Source organism: Sander vitreus, chromosome 4 (genome assembly GCF_031162955.1).
Source record: "Sander vitreus isolate 19-12246 chromosome 4, sanVit1, whole genome shotgun sequence".
Classification (NCBI taxonomy): domain Eukaryota; kingdom Metazoa; phylum Chordata; class Actinopteri; order Perciformes; family Percidae; genus Sander; species Sander vitreus.
The window spans coordinates 2,317,098-2,334,029 of record NC_135858.1 but is presented as its reverse complement, the minus strand read 5'-3'; the positions used below and the strand labels follow the sequence as shown (position 1 = coordinate 2,334,029).

The 16,932-nt window shown below is 41.7% G+C and overlaps 1 protein-coding gene across 1 annotated transcript in view; it reads right to left on the bottom strand.

Annotated features, from left to right (window-relative positions):
* Positions 1-6,314, bottom strand: part of LOC144516431 (carbohydrate sulfotransferase 11-like) — a 35,538-nt gene extending 29,224 nt beyond the window's left edge. Inside the window, exon 1 of the mRNA XM_078247692.1 lies at positions 5,860-6,314. Within this exon, the coding sequence (XP_078103818.1) occupies positions 5,860-5,953 (94 nt within the window). The 5' untranslated portion in view covers positions 5,954-6,314. The remainder of the gene's footprint in view (positions 1-5,859) is intronic.
* Between the last annotated feature and the right edge of the window lie 10,618 nt (positions 6,315-16,932).

The window sequence follows — 16,932 nt, the reverse complement described above, 5'->3', positions numbered from 1 at the left end:
CAAGTGAAAAAAAAAGAAAAAACTGCAAATCAAATCACTTGAGGATTTCAGCTCTGAAAGCAGATGGGCTTCATGAAAAAATAAATAAATGCTCCAGGGTTCTTGCTGAAGCATCGGCACCTGCAGCTCTGTGTCATGATATGCAGCTGGCTGGAGGAGGACAGGTTGGAACAGCAGGGCCACCCTGACCTGTCATAGGATGCTGGCCTCGGATGGCTGAGGATCTGACAGAACTGATGACAACTGTCCCAAGTCTTCAAGAGCATTTGATGTCTGAATTATGCCAAAAGAAGCCATGGAGTCCGAGAGGTGTTCCAATAAAACTGGAGTGCTGAACTGTTCATTTTTAAAAGTCTTTTAGGGCCCTTAAGTCAAGCCCAGACAAGGAAGGTATGAGGCGGGGGGTACCTCTGCAGTACAGGGATAATGACAGTAAGTGTAAGTGTAATTAAATAGTAAAGACTAGGTACCTGATAACCATCAACTCACATCTGTAAATGTTACTGGGAACTTGTAAATCAGTGGGGGTGGACAGGAGAAGATCCTGACAACGCTATAAAACATACCACATTCCACACAGCCATCTTCCTCCTCAATCCTTGTGTCTGTGTAAACTTTATGTAGAAACCATAGCTGCCCTTGTAGTGACGCCACCATACATTGACAAGAATGCTCAATTCAAGGAGTCCTGTCATCTGGAATAGATCTCGTAATGAGGTGGATCACTCTATAACACTATCGAGATACATTGTCTTGAGTCAAGATAATGAATGTAACAAGTTGTTCTGTATTGGACACAAGTGAAGTTCTGGGAATATCCGGGAAGGTGCTGACAGCGGAGACAGAAGAAACAGCTGTTAGTTAAATGATCGCTTCGTAAAAACGTATTCAGCAAAGGCGTTTCCACATCCCGGTTAGCGAACCAACTCTTTTTCGACAAAGGCAAAAATCACCTCAAGCGAGCATTAGAAAACGTTTCTGCGCAATTGAGGAAGTTTTATTACATTTTGCCGTTTCCGTTCAGCTTTTCCAACGCAATACTTCAAAATGTGCATGAAAATGGGAGAATGTAAACAAGGCTAGTGTGTAAAGGCAGCTACACACCGGGCCGATAATCGGCCGCTGGACAGTCTGGCGAGGTCAGTGACTAGAGTCTGTTCGGTGGGTTCCGTGCCGTCGGCCTTCATTTTTCGCCGACCTGACGTGTTCAGTCGGAGACAGGGCAGTCGGGACTCACCCGGAAATGGCAAGCGTGATGACCGTGACTAAGCCTCTCAAAATCTGACGAAAATCTTTTAAACTGATCTTTGTCGATCTGAAATGAAGACAGATTCAGCAGCTGCATGGACTATTTCTCGCTTAAAATGTTTTCAGAAACACGTTTCGGTGAACTATTTTAGTACAATATGAGATCGTATTCTGAATGAGTCGCTAGTAATGGCCGGTTGAAAAATCCAAAATCCGGAAGCAGCAGCCAGACCCACATGACGCGTTCGTCCAATCAGCTGCCGGTTTTCATTTTTTGGGCGACAATACAGATTAGCGCCGCCTGCTGTTATGGAGACGTATTACGTCTCGTCACTTTGGTGTGTTCTGAGGCATTTTTTTGACCAACTCGGGGAGACTGATCAGCCCAACTGCCTTTTCTGCCAACGGTCGGCCGTCTGGTTGGTCTGTAACGGCCTTAACTCTGACTTAGCAGTGCATTCCTTTGTTATGGGGCTGCTCTCTTGCAGCTTTATATAGTCTTTGAACAAACAATATGACCTTTACCCCAGATGGAACAAGAGAGGGAAGGAGAAAGTGTTCTAAATGCAAATAGGACAGACTGGCTGCATATCTGAAACCTACTGATTTAAAGCTGACATGCAGCTTTAATGTTTGAAACATGAGATGCATTCTGTGTGTATTTGAGCCACTCAACACCAAAATACTGGAGGCAACCTCTTAGGTGCAAAATCATCACCTTCAGATGTTTCACCATTCACTGATATAGCGCGGTTATACCTGCTTTTATCTATGCATGTGTTTACCCATGATGGCCCCCACATGCAGTATCCTGTGCCTCTTCGGAGCAATGGTTGTGCATGTCCTCAGGAATTAACTAGACATCTCCGAAATGCAATGGAGAACAGTACACGCAGAAGACTAAACAAACAGTGGCTTCAAGTTTTAAAACGAAAGTAACAGAGGATATTGCCTTTCCCACGTTTGTTGATCTTAGTGTTAACGATAACCTCATATGGCGCCATGTTTCGCTATGGTTGCTTTGTGCAAAATCAGGAGGTTTTCAAGGGAGAAATTCAGGTGTCGGCCAGGGATGATTTGGCTCTAATGTGTCCCTGCTCACAGCGCAGCCACTTATCCTGCTGTATACCTTGGTAAAAAGCAAGTAGATACTCTTATTTAGGGCCAGGACATCCAAGCATTGGCGTAGAATTTAACTTAAAAGTGAACCGTCAGCCAACTGCTATCCATCGCGACAAAGCGGACCTTTGAAGGAAATGAGAACCGGAGAGTCCATAATGGAGGAAGCTATCGTATTAGCTGTGGGTGTCGCAGCATCTAATTTTTCAAAACCCTACTCTGCTGGTGTATAAACCGCTCCACAAAATACAGTACGTGGCACAGTTTGCAGAAAGTTATCATAGGTTTTCCTTAAAGCTAATTTTTTTGGGGCAGCGGACACAAGCCGAAACACAACACTGACATATGATCCAGCAGTTACGGCGCAACATTATCATTCATTTGGAGCCGTGTTTGGCGTGTCTACACAGGAGAAGTTTCTGCTTGCACTACACCTCCTGAGTCGACACGGTCTAAGTTCAACACTCACTCTGCTTTTAGCTCCGTTTTGGTCTCCAGTCACTCCTGAGGGAAATATCTGACTCTTTAACTGCTAAATGCCGCACTATATTCACAAGCTAGCCATGCTGTAAATGACCATGTTACCAAGCTTTCAGCACGGCTTATTTTGCGAGGACATGCAAATGAATGCACTCACACTTTCTGGTGTGAATGTTCTGGTGCAACATGGACCTTTTTACAACAAACACTTTGACTTGTCATAGCAGGAAAAGCACAGGTGTGACTGATAACGTTAACGATGAAATGTCCATTAAGCCATGATACCAGTGAGCCAGCATGCTCATTCGGGCCTGAATGCAATGCAGCCATTGATAATGCCATTAATTACACCTTCAAATATTGACAACAGCAGGCCAAGTTGGGATATTTCCAGCCCTGATACAATAGAGTTTACTATAAGCATGTTAATTTGTGATCTAAAATGTTTAATGTTTCTCCATCAAAATCAAAGAAAGTGATGTGCTAAAGAACTATTTAAAAGGTGAACTATGCATCTTTTTTTAAGCTTAATTTACCTTAACTGAACAGCTTCGGAGTCATTGGAATGGTTATATGACTTTTTTTCAGGTTGAATGGTGGTCGTCTCGCCCCCCCCCCCCAGCGCCTGTGAGCGGAAAAACCACCCTTGCAACTTTTGGCCGGCGAGCCGCCAGCCTCAGCGTCAGGAAGTATCGCGTGATTTCAGGTCTCGCGATGTAACGAATTGCTTCATGGCACTGCACACATACGCCCATTCAGGAACCGGCTACCAAGGTAGTGATGGAGTTTTTCACACTATCGTCATGGCTGAGCCAGCAAAAAAGAAGCAGAAAGCTAGGAAAGCATTGTCAGAGGAACAGAGAAAGAGGAAACGGTAGACTGACCGAGCGAGGAGTCAGACACAAGTAAACATAGGAGCTGCCAAATATCTATTCTGAAGCTGTAGGGGGGGCTCTATAGAGAACCCTGCCAGCAAAAAGCCAGAAAACAGCGAAGAAACGGCCAAAACTGCATAGTGCCCCTTTAAAACCAAGGGGGTAAGCTTCTCCTCGGAGCGCGTACCTCCTATGGCGCCATTTTGATGCCACCAAGCCATCACCTCCTGTTAGCATTCCATTGACTGCCATTCATTTTGGCGCCACTTTTAAAGCGAATAACTTTACAGCTGAAGTGTTTAAAGACTCCATTTGTCCGTTGTTTATTTCTAAAGAAACACGACAATGTATAAAAGGCTCCATTACCTTGTACCTCACGTTATGGCTCCATAGCAGACGTTTTTATAAAAATAGGCTAACGATTGTGTCATAACCACGAGACTTACTGTCTCATAGTAGAGGAATTACCGTATAGTACAGGAGAAGCTCTCAGGCAATTTGGACTCACATTAGCTGTTTAAGTGTAATTACTAATGTTAACTAGCATTTTAGTTAGCAATAATTAGCCTGTGCCTATATTATCTCCTTACATATACCTACGCTCTCCATCTTTGCTAGATTGGGAATGATTGAGATTTCTCTTGGCAAAGCTACCAGAAGACTTCCAACTTTCAGACAGGTTGCTCACGTCACATTTACGTCGTCTCTCTCAGTTGGAGGCTGCACAGTAACGCTCAGCAATCACTGGAAAAGTGCTTCTAATGGCCTTCACTGGTCTCCGTCCAGAGCAACGGGATCTGTTGGTCCATTATATATATATATATATATATATATATATATATATATATATATATATATGTCAATGTTTAAAACAGAGGAGGATAATTCAGGCAGGCACATCAAACCAGCTACTGTTAATCAAACACCACTACAAAAAAAAGAACTCCTGGAATGCCTCAAACATGACTGATGAACAGTGTACAACCATCTGAGAGATTCAAGGTTTTTGATGTAACCATGACACTTCCAATAGCATTTACAAACATTTACCTTAGTGGTTTAACAGCACATTTAAATCCTTTTCAGAGGTATGCTAGGATGAAACCTGTCTCCACAAGAGGCTGGTCTCTCATAGATTCCTAATAACTCCAAACAGTCTTTGCCCCACGTCTCACATCAAACATATCCAGAACTGACTGACCCCTCTCTTAAAAACCCAAACGCTCCTCACAGTATAGGCTATATACGATTTTTTGGCCCATGATATAGCTTGGCATGTCTGAATGAGGCCATTGTATGTGGCAGAGAGGGACCTGGAAAAGGTGGAAACAGATCTCAGAGAGGGCCAACTCAGCAACCAGCCAGCTGCAACCTCTCCCAGCCTTCCTCCACGTAGCAGAGGAAACACTCCACTAATCAGTTTGGTAATGAAATTGTTCCCCTACCAAGATCTGTGGGTCTTGGGGAAATCCAGACACAGGGTGGGAGTGTACAAGGATGAACATGATGACATTATAACACGCACAGAAACACAGACACAGAAATCCCTTGATTATGATGTGATTGGCTTAAATACAGTACTTAGCTTTATCTCAAGCACAATTGCAGATAATTACTATGCCTTACAGTACTATGACATGAATGTATTTGATTATTATTGTGACATGGGGACATACCATGAGTGAACCATATACAGAATGGGACCAACTAGCCTTATTAGCCATATTTCTGTAATGTCTCAAATATTTTTTAAAGGAATGCAATCTATGTATATAAAGATATCCACTGTTGAAGAAATTTTTTTTTACAATTTGAGCTTGGCTGGGATGTCTAGTATTTGTTATACTGTATGTAGGTCTGTATGTTTCTATGTCCTGTTAATTCTAATGTTGTCTTGTTGTATTTAGTTGTGAATAGTGGGGCAATTTTAAACTTATTGGCAGAAGGGTTGGTGATAAACTGATACAATCAACTGTAATATTTGACACACTACTGTATTTTCATTCAAAACGTTTTTTCTTTTCTACTGAGGCATTAGGCTACGATTGAACATGTTTAAACAGTATTTGTTGACTGAAGGTCCAATTATGTATTTTCGGCTCAGTTGTAACGCTGATTAAGAAGACTTTCTGCTCACCTGGCTTCAGACTGCTGTTGAAGTAAAGAATGACCATAATGAAACATCCCAGGCACAAGGCAAAAGCCATCCGAGTCACTTTAGGTTTCCTCATCCTGAGTTTGTGGAAACGACCAAGAAGCCGAGCCCAATCCTGCCAGGGTTCATGCGAAAAACGAGCTGTTTTTGTTCTCTATCACCGATAAGAGCATCGATCCGGGGCTCGCTGACCTTTGCTGCTCCTTATCTTCCTGTACATCCTCGGGTGTCCAGTCTGGAGGTCGCAGCGGTGAAGAAGGTAGAAACAAACGAGCCGGTCTGCCGTCGCCTATCTTACAGTTACCGAAACGTTAACATTACTGTGAGCCGGTTCAGAGAAACCTGGAACCGGCTGCATTACTTTGTCAGTGTAGTCCGAGCAGGGGCCGGGGCGGTCTGTTTGTGTAAAGGGGGGTAACGTCTTCCCAAACGTTTGGTTGACTTGTTAACCCTTTTCTCCCCAAACACAAGCGGCGACCTGAAAAACAAATCACGTTAGTAGCCTAGTCGAGCTGTTCCGGTTGGACCTTTCAAGCTAAAACCTCCAGTCAGTCATTTTAATTTAAAAATATAATCTGCCAAAAGAACGTCCAAACCTGAAAAACGTGGAGCACTGACAAAATGTTGGTTTTGGTAGCCACAGTAACCATGACCTATTAGAGCACCATAGATATAAACATAAACATTCTAAATGGCCCCAAGTTGATGTTCTGTTGCAGTAGCTACAAAGACCTTTTTAATGGATTTCCATTGCTAGGCAACAGCCTGGCCCCTTGTTAATTTCCTGTCAGTTGATATCATTCACTATACACTGCAACAGGAAATCAACTTGGGGCCATAAATGTTTACAACTGTGAAATGGTCTTATGACAGGACGTTAACAAGGGTCCAGGCTATTGCCTAGCAATGGAATTCCACTGAAAAGGTGAATGCGAGTCAAGGCTGGATTACGCGGGAACTATGCAGGTTTTTTTTAGCTTAATTTACCTTAACTGAACAGCTTCGGAGTCATTGGAATGGTTATATGACTTTTTTCAGGTTGAATGGCGGTCGTCTCGCTTCCCCCTAGCGTCTGTGAGCGGAAAAACCACCCTTGCAACTTTGGGCTGGCGGGCTGCGATATTACGAATCCCACCATGGCCACGCCAAGACCCGCCCTTCAATAGCATTTATTGGCCAGGCGTCCATGCTTACGCGAGGTAACGTAACCCTATTTGTTCAGGTCCTATCCCCTGACCAATCGGCTATCCTAACATTAACCACCCAAGGTCAAATGCCTAACCCCAACCAATCAGGCTGCTTCTTAGGGCGGGTCTTGGCGTGGCCATAGTGGGATTCATAATTTCGGCGGCGGGTCGCCGGCCTCAGCATCAGGAAGTATCGTGTGATATCAGGTCTCGCGATGTAACAAATTGCTTCACGGCACTGCACACATACACTGAGCCGGCAAAAAAGAAGCAGAAAGCTAGGAAAGCATTGTCGGAGGAACAGAGAAAGAGGAAACGGCGAGGAGTCAGACACGAGTAGACATCGGAGCTGCATTTTCAGAATGTCGAGAACTGAGACAAACAGAAGCCTGCAAATCCGATGCTGACCTGGCGTTCTTGCTGTTATCAAAGTATCTTTGATCAGAAACTTTATCTGCCACAGAGTTTCTTGTCAGCTTGATGTTGGCAAACACAAGTTGCTTCTGCTCCGACAGCGTTCTAAAGCCATTGTAGGAAAAAAAGAATAATGTTACGGATCCGGGAGAGAGAAGGGTAATATTTCGAGAAAAACCTCATAGGCCGGTCGGCTTCTTTGAAAAACAAATGCACATGACCAGCGAGAGAAGATGGGAGGGGGGAAAGGCGGCAACGAGTTTTTACGACAGTGTTGCCGAATATCTATTCCGAAGCTGTAGGGGGGGCTCTATAGAGAAACCTGCGAGCAAAAAGCGAAGAAATGGCCAAAACTGCAAAGCGCCCCTTTAAGTGCCCTTAGAGTTCAGCAGGCCCATAAAGCCCCAAGAATATTAAGTTTGTGAAGATGCACCACTAAATAGGTCCTGCATTATTACACTATCACCAAGAAAATGTGTTTGATTCAAATAGGTTGTGTATTGTAAAAAGGGCAGGCCCTTTTTTGACACCCTTTCGTTTTGCGGGTGTCAAAAAGCTTGATCCGATCACGACTGTTTTGTAGTCCGCGTCCTATCATCTACTGGCTTGACCTCTGTGAGTTGATTCTGAAAGCAGTGGCGAGCGCTCGGAGAACAAAGCGACACGAAGCAGGGTTCAGTTCTCAATGTTCTAAAGGTTTAATGAGCCACACAAGGATATATAGGCTACATTTCTAAAATCTTGGCTATGGCCCTGGATGCAATGGACACGGGGGCAATGTGTTAACCAAAGCCATGCTTTTATTTTGAAGTCGAAACGAACAGATATCCGTTGTAATTCTGTTCGTCTCTGGCTGTCTTTCCACAGCCACGTGTTTTTGTCCAAAATGTGACAAAGTGATGGTTCGGTCTGTAGTGAATCATCTGCTTTTGATTTCTTTCCTGTCATCTTCTCAAAATCACTTCATTAGTGTCTAGAATTCTCGTCCTCCCCAGTTAAAAGATGGGCTGGATTCTCCAGTGAGCTGATGCAGTGCCATCCCACTACAAAGCAAAGGTCTGGTCATTAAATCCATTGTTGTATATTTAGTAGCAGTGCTGCGTTGCCAATGTGTGGAAGAGGAACTTCGTTGACACTGTTTCTTGGTTATAAAAAGGTTTATTACATCAAATAATTCAGCATTATTTTACAAGCTTCTGCAGGAGCTCGGAGAGACGACCATCCCAATCATCAAATATTGAAGTTCTGCGGCTTATCTCATTGTATATATTCTGTGCATTTAGTGGGGGTGTGAGTATATGCTTGGAGTAGGGAACTGACCGTTTAAGGCCCCATACATGGTATAGCTCCAACAAAATATCATCTGTCTTAGGGGGCCCCTTCTAATGTTAACAGTTTCCAAATGTTTCAGCAACAGTAGGGTAAAGTTCATAGGAATTCCCTTATATGGCAATCCTTAAGTCAAAGTTGTAAATCTTCAGATACCACACCATCATTTAGCACCATAACAGAGCTATATCCTGATATAACTATTAATACAATTTTATTAGGGTGCTTTATTTATGGTTATAGCTCATTCATTCATTCTACACACACATACACACACACACACACACACACACACACACACACTTTTGGTGATTTTCCCCAACAAATAAACTCATTAGTCTGTTCACACTTTAATGGTGACGCAATTCTGGTGCAATTCATAGCAAGATTTTATCAAGGTATGTGCATAATATTTCTTGTATCTGTGCCTTATCTCCAAAATGTTCTCATTAAAGCTGAATATGCAGCCACGGTGACATGAACAGTCAGTCCAGGATTATACAGGAATGTCTAGTCTTTCAATCGTGCCAGGGTAAAGAAAGAAGATCACCTAACGGGGATGAGTCAACCAAACCACTTTGGAACTTTGGCTCTGGCATGCTGTGTAGAGCATCAATAAATATGAGACTAGACTAAGAAAGTAATTCATAAAATACAGCAGTGTATCTGTCACACATCTTATCTCATGGAGGAATCATTGTGGAATTTATGCAAAAAGGTTTACAAAAGCATGCACATCTAGACGATAAATACTAAGTGCTGGACAGAAGTAAAAGACGGAAAAATAGAGTCTGCACACTAGATAATGCTCCCATGAAGATTTATGAATTAACACCAAGTGACGTTTCGAGTGCCTCTGGACTTTATCGCGGGGAATTCAACCTTCACAGGAGAGGGCACATGACTGCGGCAAGGCCTATAAAGTTTGACGTTAACCCGACGTGTGATACGACAGCTCCCATCAACCTTCAGGCCCAGAGGGGGTGAACCAGAGGGCGTCTTGTAGCTCCATCTATCGCATGGGCAGGAACTCATGTTTAGCTTATTAGAGCAGGGAGAACTACCTGTAGAGCTATTTAGCTTTTGACCTCTGACCTTTTCCACATTCCTCATGTCCATCTTCCCAGGCGTCATGGATCTGATCGCCGGGTGTAGTCAGGATGGGTTAGGGGCCACGCGACTGATCAAACCCCAGGCCTGATGGCAAGACCGTGTGAAGCCTGTTAGTGTTTACTGCGAAATGGAATGATGCGTCACCGTCGGTGGGTTAGGGCTGCTCAGGAGTCAGCACGCATTCCCTCAGTGGCTGACCAATCAGACAAGAGGTGTCAAGCAGAATCAATACATGGTCAAAGGTTTTAGAAGTTTGGCACGGAAAAGTTTGAACCCAATCTGTGAGGAAAGTGATACATGAGAATAACTTACTAAACTATTAGTTAGTAATATGACTAATAACTAAAAGTTAGTAGTATGCTATGGCTAATCTTACTAAACTATTATTTAGTTATTTGTTATTTGTTGTTAATGTATGTTTTGTGAAGGGGGGGGGGGCAGATTATATAAGATTAATCTTCTTTGTGCTCCTTTTCATTCAGGACTTTAAATTTTGTGTTTGCATCCAGTTGTTTGTTTGTTTGATGAATGAAAAAAACTTGTATAAATAAAAAAATAATAAAACGACCTCTGCATCCCAACCTGGATGGAGTACTGAACAGGCATTAACCTGCACACTGAAATGTCACTGAAAAGGATGCAAAATGTCTACAGAGAGGTAGGGGTGGGGGAATAAACTCAATACAGCATAGTATCGCGATATTTTTCATGGCAATACTGTATCGATACAGAGACGCCAAGCATCAATCTATCTATTATTATAATACATGTGTTGGTCAGTTAGTCTGCTTGACAATCCCCATTTAGCAGCAATAAAGAGAAACAGAGAAATGTATCTTTTTAGGTAAAACAGATGTTGACAAAGTTTCCTTTTGGGGACATCATTTGAAATTGGGCAAAATTTGAAGTTGGAAAAAAGGTAATATCGCATTGTGACCTAAATATCATGATGATATAGTATAGTGAGGCCTCTGGTGATTCCGACACCTACTGAGAGAGGCAAAACAACCACAAACAAATGCACAATGACCACAGAGAGATGCAAAAAGCTCCAAAATATTTGCTCCTTTTTTGTAGTCCTTTATGATCCTCAGTCTTGTCTATTGCTGTAAAGTTGTGCTTGTCATATGCACTTGCAAGTGTCGGGTTCATACGTGCTTTGATGTTGTTTCGTTTGCTTTTTTGTCATGTTTTTGTACTCTGATTTAGCATTGCACTTCTATAACATTAGACTCATGATACACAGGTTTATAAAGTATATAAATGTATGCAACAGAACTAGAGATATAGTCTTTTTTTATCAGAATCAGAATCAGAACAGCTTTATTTCCAAGTATGGTTTTTACACATACAAGGAATTTGTTTTGGTGTTGTAGGTGCATGTCACACATTCTCTAAAATAAGTGGTTAAACAGAACAAAACAAAACAAAAAACAAAAATATATATATATATATATACATATATATATATATATATATATATATATATATATATATATCTATACACACACAGTATGTATTAAAAATAAAAAGTGCAGTACAGCAGATAAGAGTACAGTGGCATGTAGATTCCACACATTCTTCTTCATGTCCAACCTTGGCACCTCTTACCCACAATGCAACTCCACCACTGACAGTTCAGTTGGAGATTTGAGTGAATTATTCTAGCAGCTAATGTAGCCTTGAGCCGCTAGCCTCGAGCAGAGAGATGAGGAGTGGGCTACAGAGGTCACTTGAGGCAATTTAACAAACTTCACACAGGTCTGTCTGGAGCCACAAAATGCTTTATACATATAGGTGTGTATACATATAGGTGTGTATATATAGGTGTGTATATATATATATATATATATATAGGTGTGTATATATATATATATATGTGTGTGTATGTATGTGAAATGAGGATAAAGTGACGTAATGCAGAAAGGGGAGAGGTGTGTTCCCTATCGGTGTATCGGACACAAAGCCTAGGATTCATTACAAACACATTTTCTGCAGCGGAGGGGCACACTTATGGCAAGCCCTTTGAGCATTTATTCCATATCCTTGATATCAAAAGTCAGGTTCCTGAACTAGTGCAATATCCAAATCACAGGGGGGCGCAATATTTGTTAAAGGCAAAATATGTGTCTAACCATTCTAAAATATAGTATTGTAACGGACTGTGTTAATTCTCCAGGTTAATGTCTTCATGTTAATGTTAAAATGTTAAGAGTTTCACGGTTTATATGTAGGTGGGGCCAGATTAGAGATGTTGAGTTAAACACTGAGATTTCCGCCTGTCGGTGAAGTAAACGTGAGTTAGATGCTGTGAACTCTGTCTACACGTCTGAGAGTAGACAGAGTGAGCCGCGGGAGATTGTACACCTGTAGTTGGCTGAGAGCTAAGGGGGGGTGGCTGTTGTTATGTCCTAGAGGAAGTGAAGGGGGGTGGGGAGAGAAGCTAGCGGGGTGTGCGAGTAATGTGAGGTAAGGTGTTTTTCACTGAGGTGTTTCTTTGTTTGGCGTTGGTTACGGCCCACAGTAACCTGTATTCAAGTCAGTAATAAAACCGACAGTAAACTGGCTATAACGTCTCACCGGCTGCTTATTGAGGGACGTTACAGTGGTGCTGCGGAGACGTCCCAGCCTACAAATCTTATCCTACAGACTAAAGAAAAAAACAGATCTTCGCAAAAAAAAATCACATTTCAATCTTTTTTTTTTTTACTTTTCAATGAAAATGAGAATAATGATACAAAAATGATCATTCCCTCCAATATTATGAATCATATCGCAATATCAGTCAAAGTAATCGCAATTAGATATGTTCCTCATATCGTGCAGCCCTACTAGTAAACATTTTGGACCACACTAGTTAAATAGAAAAGACAAAATGTATCTCACTATTGTCACTAGTAAGCTTTTTGGACATCACTAGTTAAAGGTGCAGTAGGTAAGACTTCTAAAACTACCTTTCTGTCATATTTGCTGAAACTGACCCTATGTTCCAGTAGAACTACATGAAGCAGGTCTTCTCTGGCTCCACCTACAGCCTGTAGTGAGATTTGGTGCATCTAACTGTTCAGATGCACCAATCAGGGCCAGGGAGGGTGTCTAACTGCGTGTCAGTCACTGCTCATGCACACGCATTTATTCTCCCTTGTGGGGGGAGGGGCTTAGGAGACCGTTTTGGACTTCAGCAGAAAGGGGGGAGGGACTGAGAAGTTGTTGATGTTCAAATTATTTGGCTAAGTCCCGGATTTCACAATCCTACCTACGGCACCTTTTAACTAGTAAATATTTTGAGACTCACTATTTAACTAGTAAGGTAAAAAAGTGGCTTGAACGTGCTAACTAGTAAACAGTTTTGCCTTAACTAGTTAACTAGTAAGCATTTTGGCTCTCATTAGTTAACTAGTGCAGAGAGATGCAGCTCAATAGTAAACTAATAACCGGAATTCATGCTTACTATTTAAAATGTCAGAGCTTTTGCAACTCACTAGTTAACTAGTAAGGCTTTTAGTGTGACTAGTTTGGTCCACAGGACCACTAATGTGTCAAAGAGCTGACTAGTTTGGACTTTGGTGTTACTAGTACGCTGCTCAGCATCACTAGTAAGGCTTCTGCTGTAACTAGTTAGTCAAATTTTCTACTTAAAGTAAAATATTTTAGTAAGACAAAATATACAGCTAGTACAAACAAGTGTCCAACTAGTACTGACAAAAAGCCAACTAGTGGAAGAACCTGACATCTGATTTCAATGGAATAAATGCTCAAAGGACTTGCCATACACCCTGGTGGGGGAACATCGTGTACAAAAGGAGCAGCAGTGTTTATCAATGCAAAAGAAAAAAAGAGATTCTTAAATACATGATGATACATTTTGTGTGCGAATGAATAGCATAAACTAATTTAATGATTAATAATGTAATCATTTTCAGGCAACAAACTTATCACAGCAGAAAGTATTCCTTAAGTGCTTCATATTTTGAGGATGTAATGGACTGGGGCAAATGATGGTGTATAGTCTATGATGCTGTAAACAAAAACCTACTCTTCAGTCCAGACAAGAGTGTCCTTATAGTGCTTACAGGGCCGCTGTGGAGATACTGTAGGTCTGGGAATGTGAGGTTAACGGGGCTAGAATGCACACATTTGTGAGACTGTGCTGCCCTCTAAAGGGCAATGACTCTAAGCAAAATCAGAGTGTACAAAAATCTATAGAGAAAGTTTGCAGGCATGACCAAACCATGTGAATCAGATTAATGGTAGCTGGAGATAATTTACTGTCACAAGTGTGTCTACGATAGGGAGAGAAGTCATGTGCTTGTTTAAGGATCGCTTTCTCAGTCTTTTCATCTTCCCATAGTACATACAAGTCTGTACCCTTTGTTTCTGTATTAACCCTCCTAACCCTCCCCCATTTTCAAAAAGTCTCCATATCATAAATTTGGGTTTCTTTCAACCAAATTGTCAAAACAAATAACGTGGATGGTTCCCCTACAACGCTCTACACAAGTAAAATAAATGATCAGTCCACTACTTTCATTGAATCTGGGTGTTTTATGCAATTTTATAGCATTTGGAGAGCAAAAACTTGATAAAATAACGTTAAAAACGGTTACAAAAATGGCGGAAAAAGCCTCAAAAACGTGGGAAAAACAACAAAAACGTCAAATGAAGAGCAGAAAACAATCAACAAAAACATCGGAAAAAGTGAGAAAAACATCGGAAAGGCTTCAAAAACGTCGGGAGAAGTGACAAACACATCAGAAAAAAAAGTTTTAGTTTAAAATGTTGACACAGACAAAAAGTTGCATGGCAGACGGGTCTAATGATATTAAAAAAAAAGTGTCACTAGAAAGTAAGATGTCTTAATGGGAACTGATTACCGTCATCATTAATTATATTATAAAAAACAAAATGTTATTTCTCGCCTCCTAATCAAGGTAAATTACACAGAAGAATGGAGCTAAGAGGGGAGTTCGATCAAACTTTATTGTTAATCGTCACATCGCAGTACAATGTAGTGAAATTCTATTACTGTACTCTATTACATTTAACCCATCCTAGATATTAGGAGCAGTGGACAGCTGTACATACAGCATCCAGGGGTTCAGCGTCTTGCTCAGGGACACTCTGACATGTGGCTGGATGACCTGGGATTGAACCGCCAACCTTGCAGTTGCAGGCTAACCATTTTACCTCCGGGCCCGGGCCACCCAATGGGACCTGTCATGCCATCCACTTTTGATATGATGGAAGTTCTAAGATCATATGAAAACATTGTTTTTGGTATATTTTATTTATTCATAAAATCAATCATGTTTAATGTCATTTTTTTGTTTTAAGGCTTACTAGATCAGTTGTCAACCCTGCCTCACAAAGCTGCTAACCTTTAACCTTTATAGTCTGTGATTTTGTTTTTTTTGTTCTATAATTCAGTGCTTCCCAACCTTTTGGTCTGAGGTACACCCCCCCCCTACAGCCCTGTCAGATGAACTCCTTCATCAATTCCCAATGGGTGTTCCAAATGTATAACTGAACTGTCAATAGGAAGGTTGGTTTGGTCAGCAATAGGCCTATGTCACACTTCCTGCTTCCGGAATGCGGAGTAGGGAATCAGAACTTCCGGTCAACAGTCTTTCTCCGTCAGGATTTAGATTATCAGCCATAATGTCTAAACCATCCGAGGGAGAAATGGAAGTTTCTGCTCCTGTAGAAGCTAGAAGTCTGTATGAACTCAACCTTGTTTTAAGAAAAACATGTTTTATCCGCGATCTTATGGAGAACTACACTACCCACAATCCTAAACATAACAGCAACGTCTCTGATTGGTCCAACTCGCTGTTACCATAGAAACGTTTACCATACCGCGAACGGCTAGAGCGAGCTTCGACCATTGAAGTCTATGATAGTTTCTGTACACGGTCTTGTACCTTTTGCCTTTTTTTGCCTTTTTTCAAAATGTTTTTTACTTTTAGAGTGTTCATTTACAATCCGAACCACATCGTCGTAGGTGACTTCAGGCAGGCAGCGGAGAGACTTGGTCCAGCAGTATCTATCGGGCTCCGCCATTGTAAAAAGCTAACCGGAAGAGCCGTATCCCCACTCAGAGACTTTCTTCCAGTCTTCAATTATTGCATGACATAGGCCTATACTACTAGCCTACACGTACACGTACCCCTGGTTGGGAATCACTGCTGTAACTGACTTGTTCGACGATAAAAAGCAGAGAGCCTCCAGCTTTATATACTTTTCTGATTCTTAGAGGAAATGACAGAACCGTTAACAGGAAAAACCACTACAGATTGCATGACTCAATTTCAGATGAAGACAGAAAATATCTTATTGATTAATCACCAAACAGCATGTCATCCCATTTAAACTGATACCTTTGAAACTCACAGACTGACTTGAACTCTATTTCACCGTTAATCATTTCCAGCAAGCACAACACAGAGGAATTTTCCACTATCCACGGCTGTGATATATGTGAGATTGGATTACGTGAGTGTGGGTTTCACCAGCAGCTCCTGCTGTGCAATGATGATAAGGAGTGTATTGTAAAACTAGCAAGTCATAGTGAGAGAGGGAGGACCTTTGACTTCTCAGTGATTACACTCCGGGGTGTCAGCGAAGGCTCGAGTTTCCTTCCTTCTGACAACTCCCAGCTTTTCCAGGACACGTTGACTTCAATGCTGAACTACATCGCCCACAAAGCCGCTGTCTGCAGCAAGAGTCAAAGGAAACTGTCTTTCAAATGAGGGCTGTATTGGTGTAAACGTTAAAACATAATTACAAAGGTCTTTTCCTACAGACAGATAACATTGGCCATAGGGAAGCAAAGAGATTTAAGTTACATGAGGTCAGACGTAAGTAGACTGGTTTGTCGCCGCTCCAGTCCCAACATTAGCAGTTTCAAATGTCACTTCCTTATTGAGGGTGGTTGAGTAAAAAGATTTTCAGTTGATTGGTTGTTGCAATTCTTAGAATTAATGTGAGAAAGTACAGGGCCACAAGGCAAATA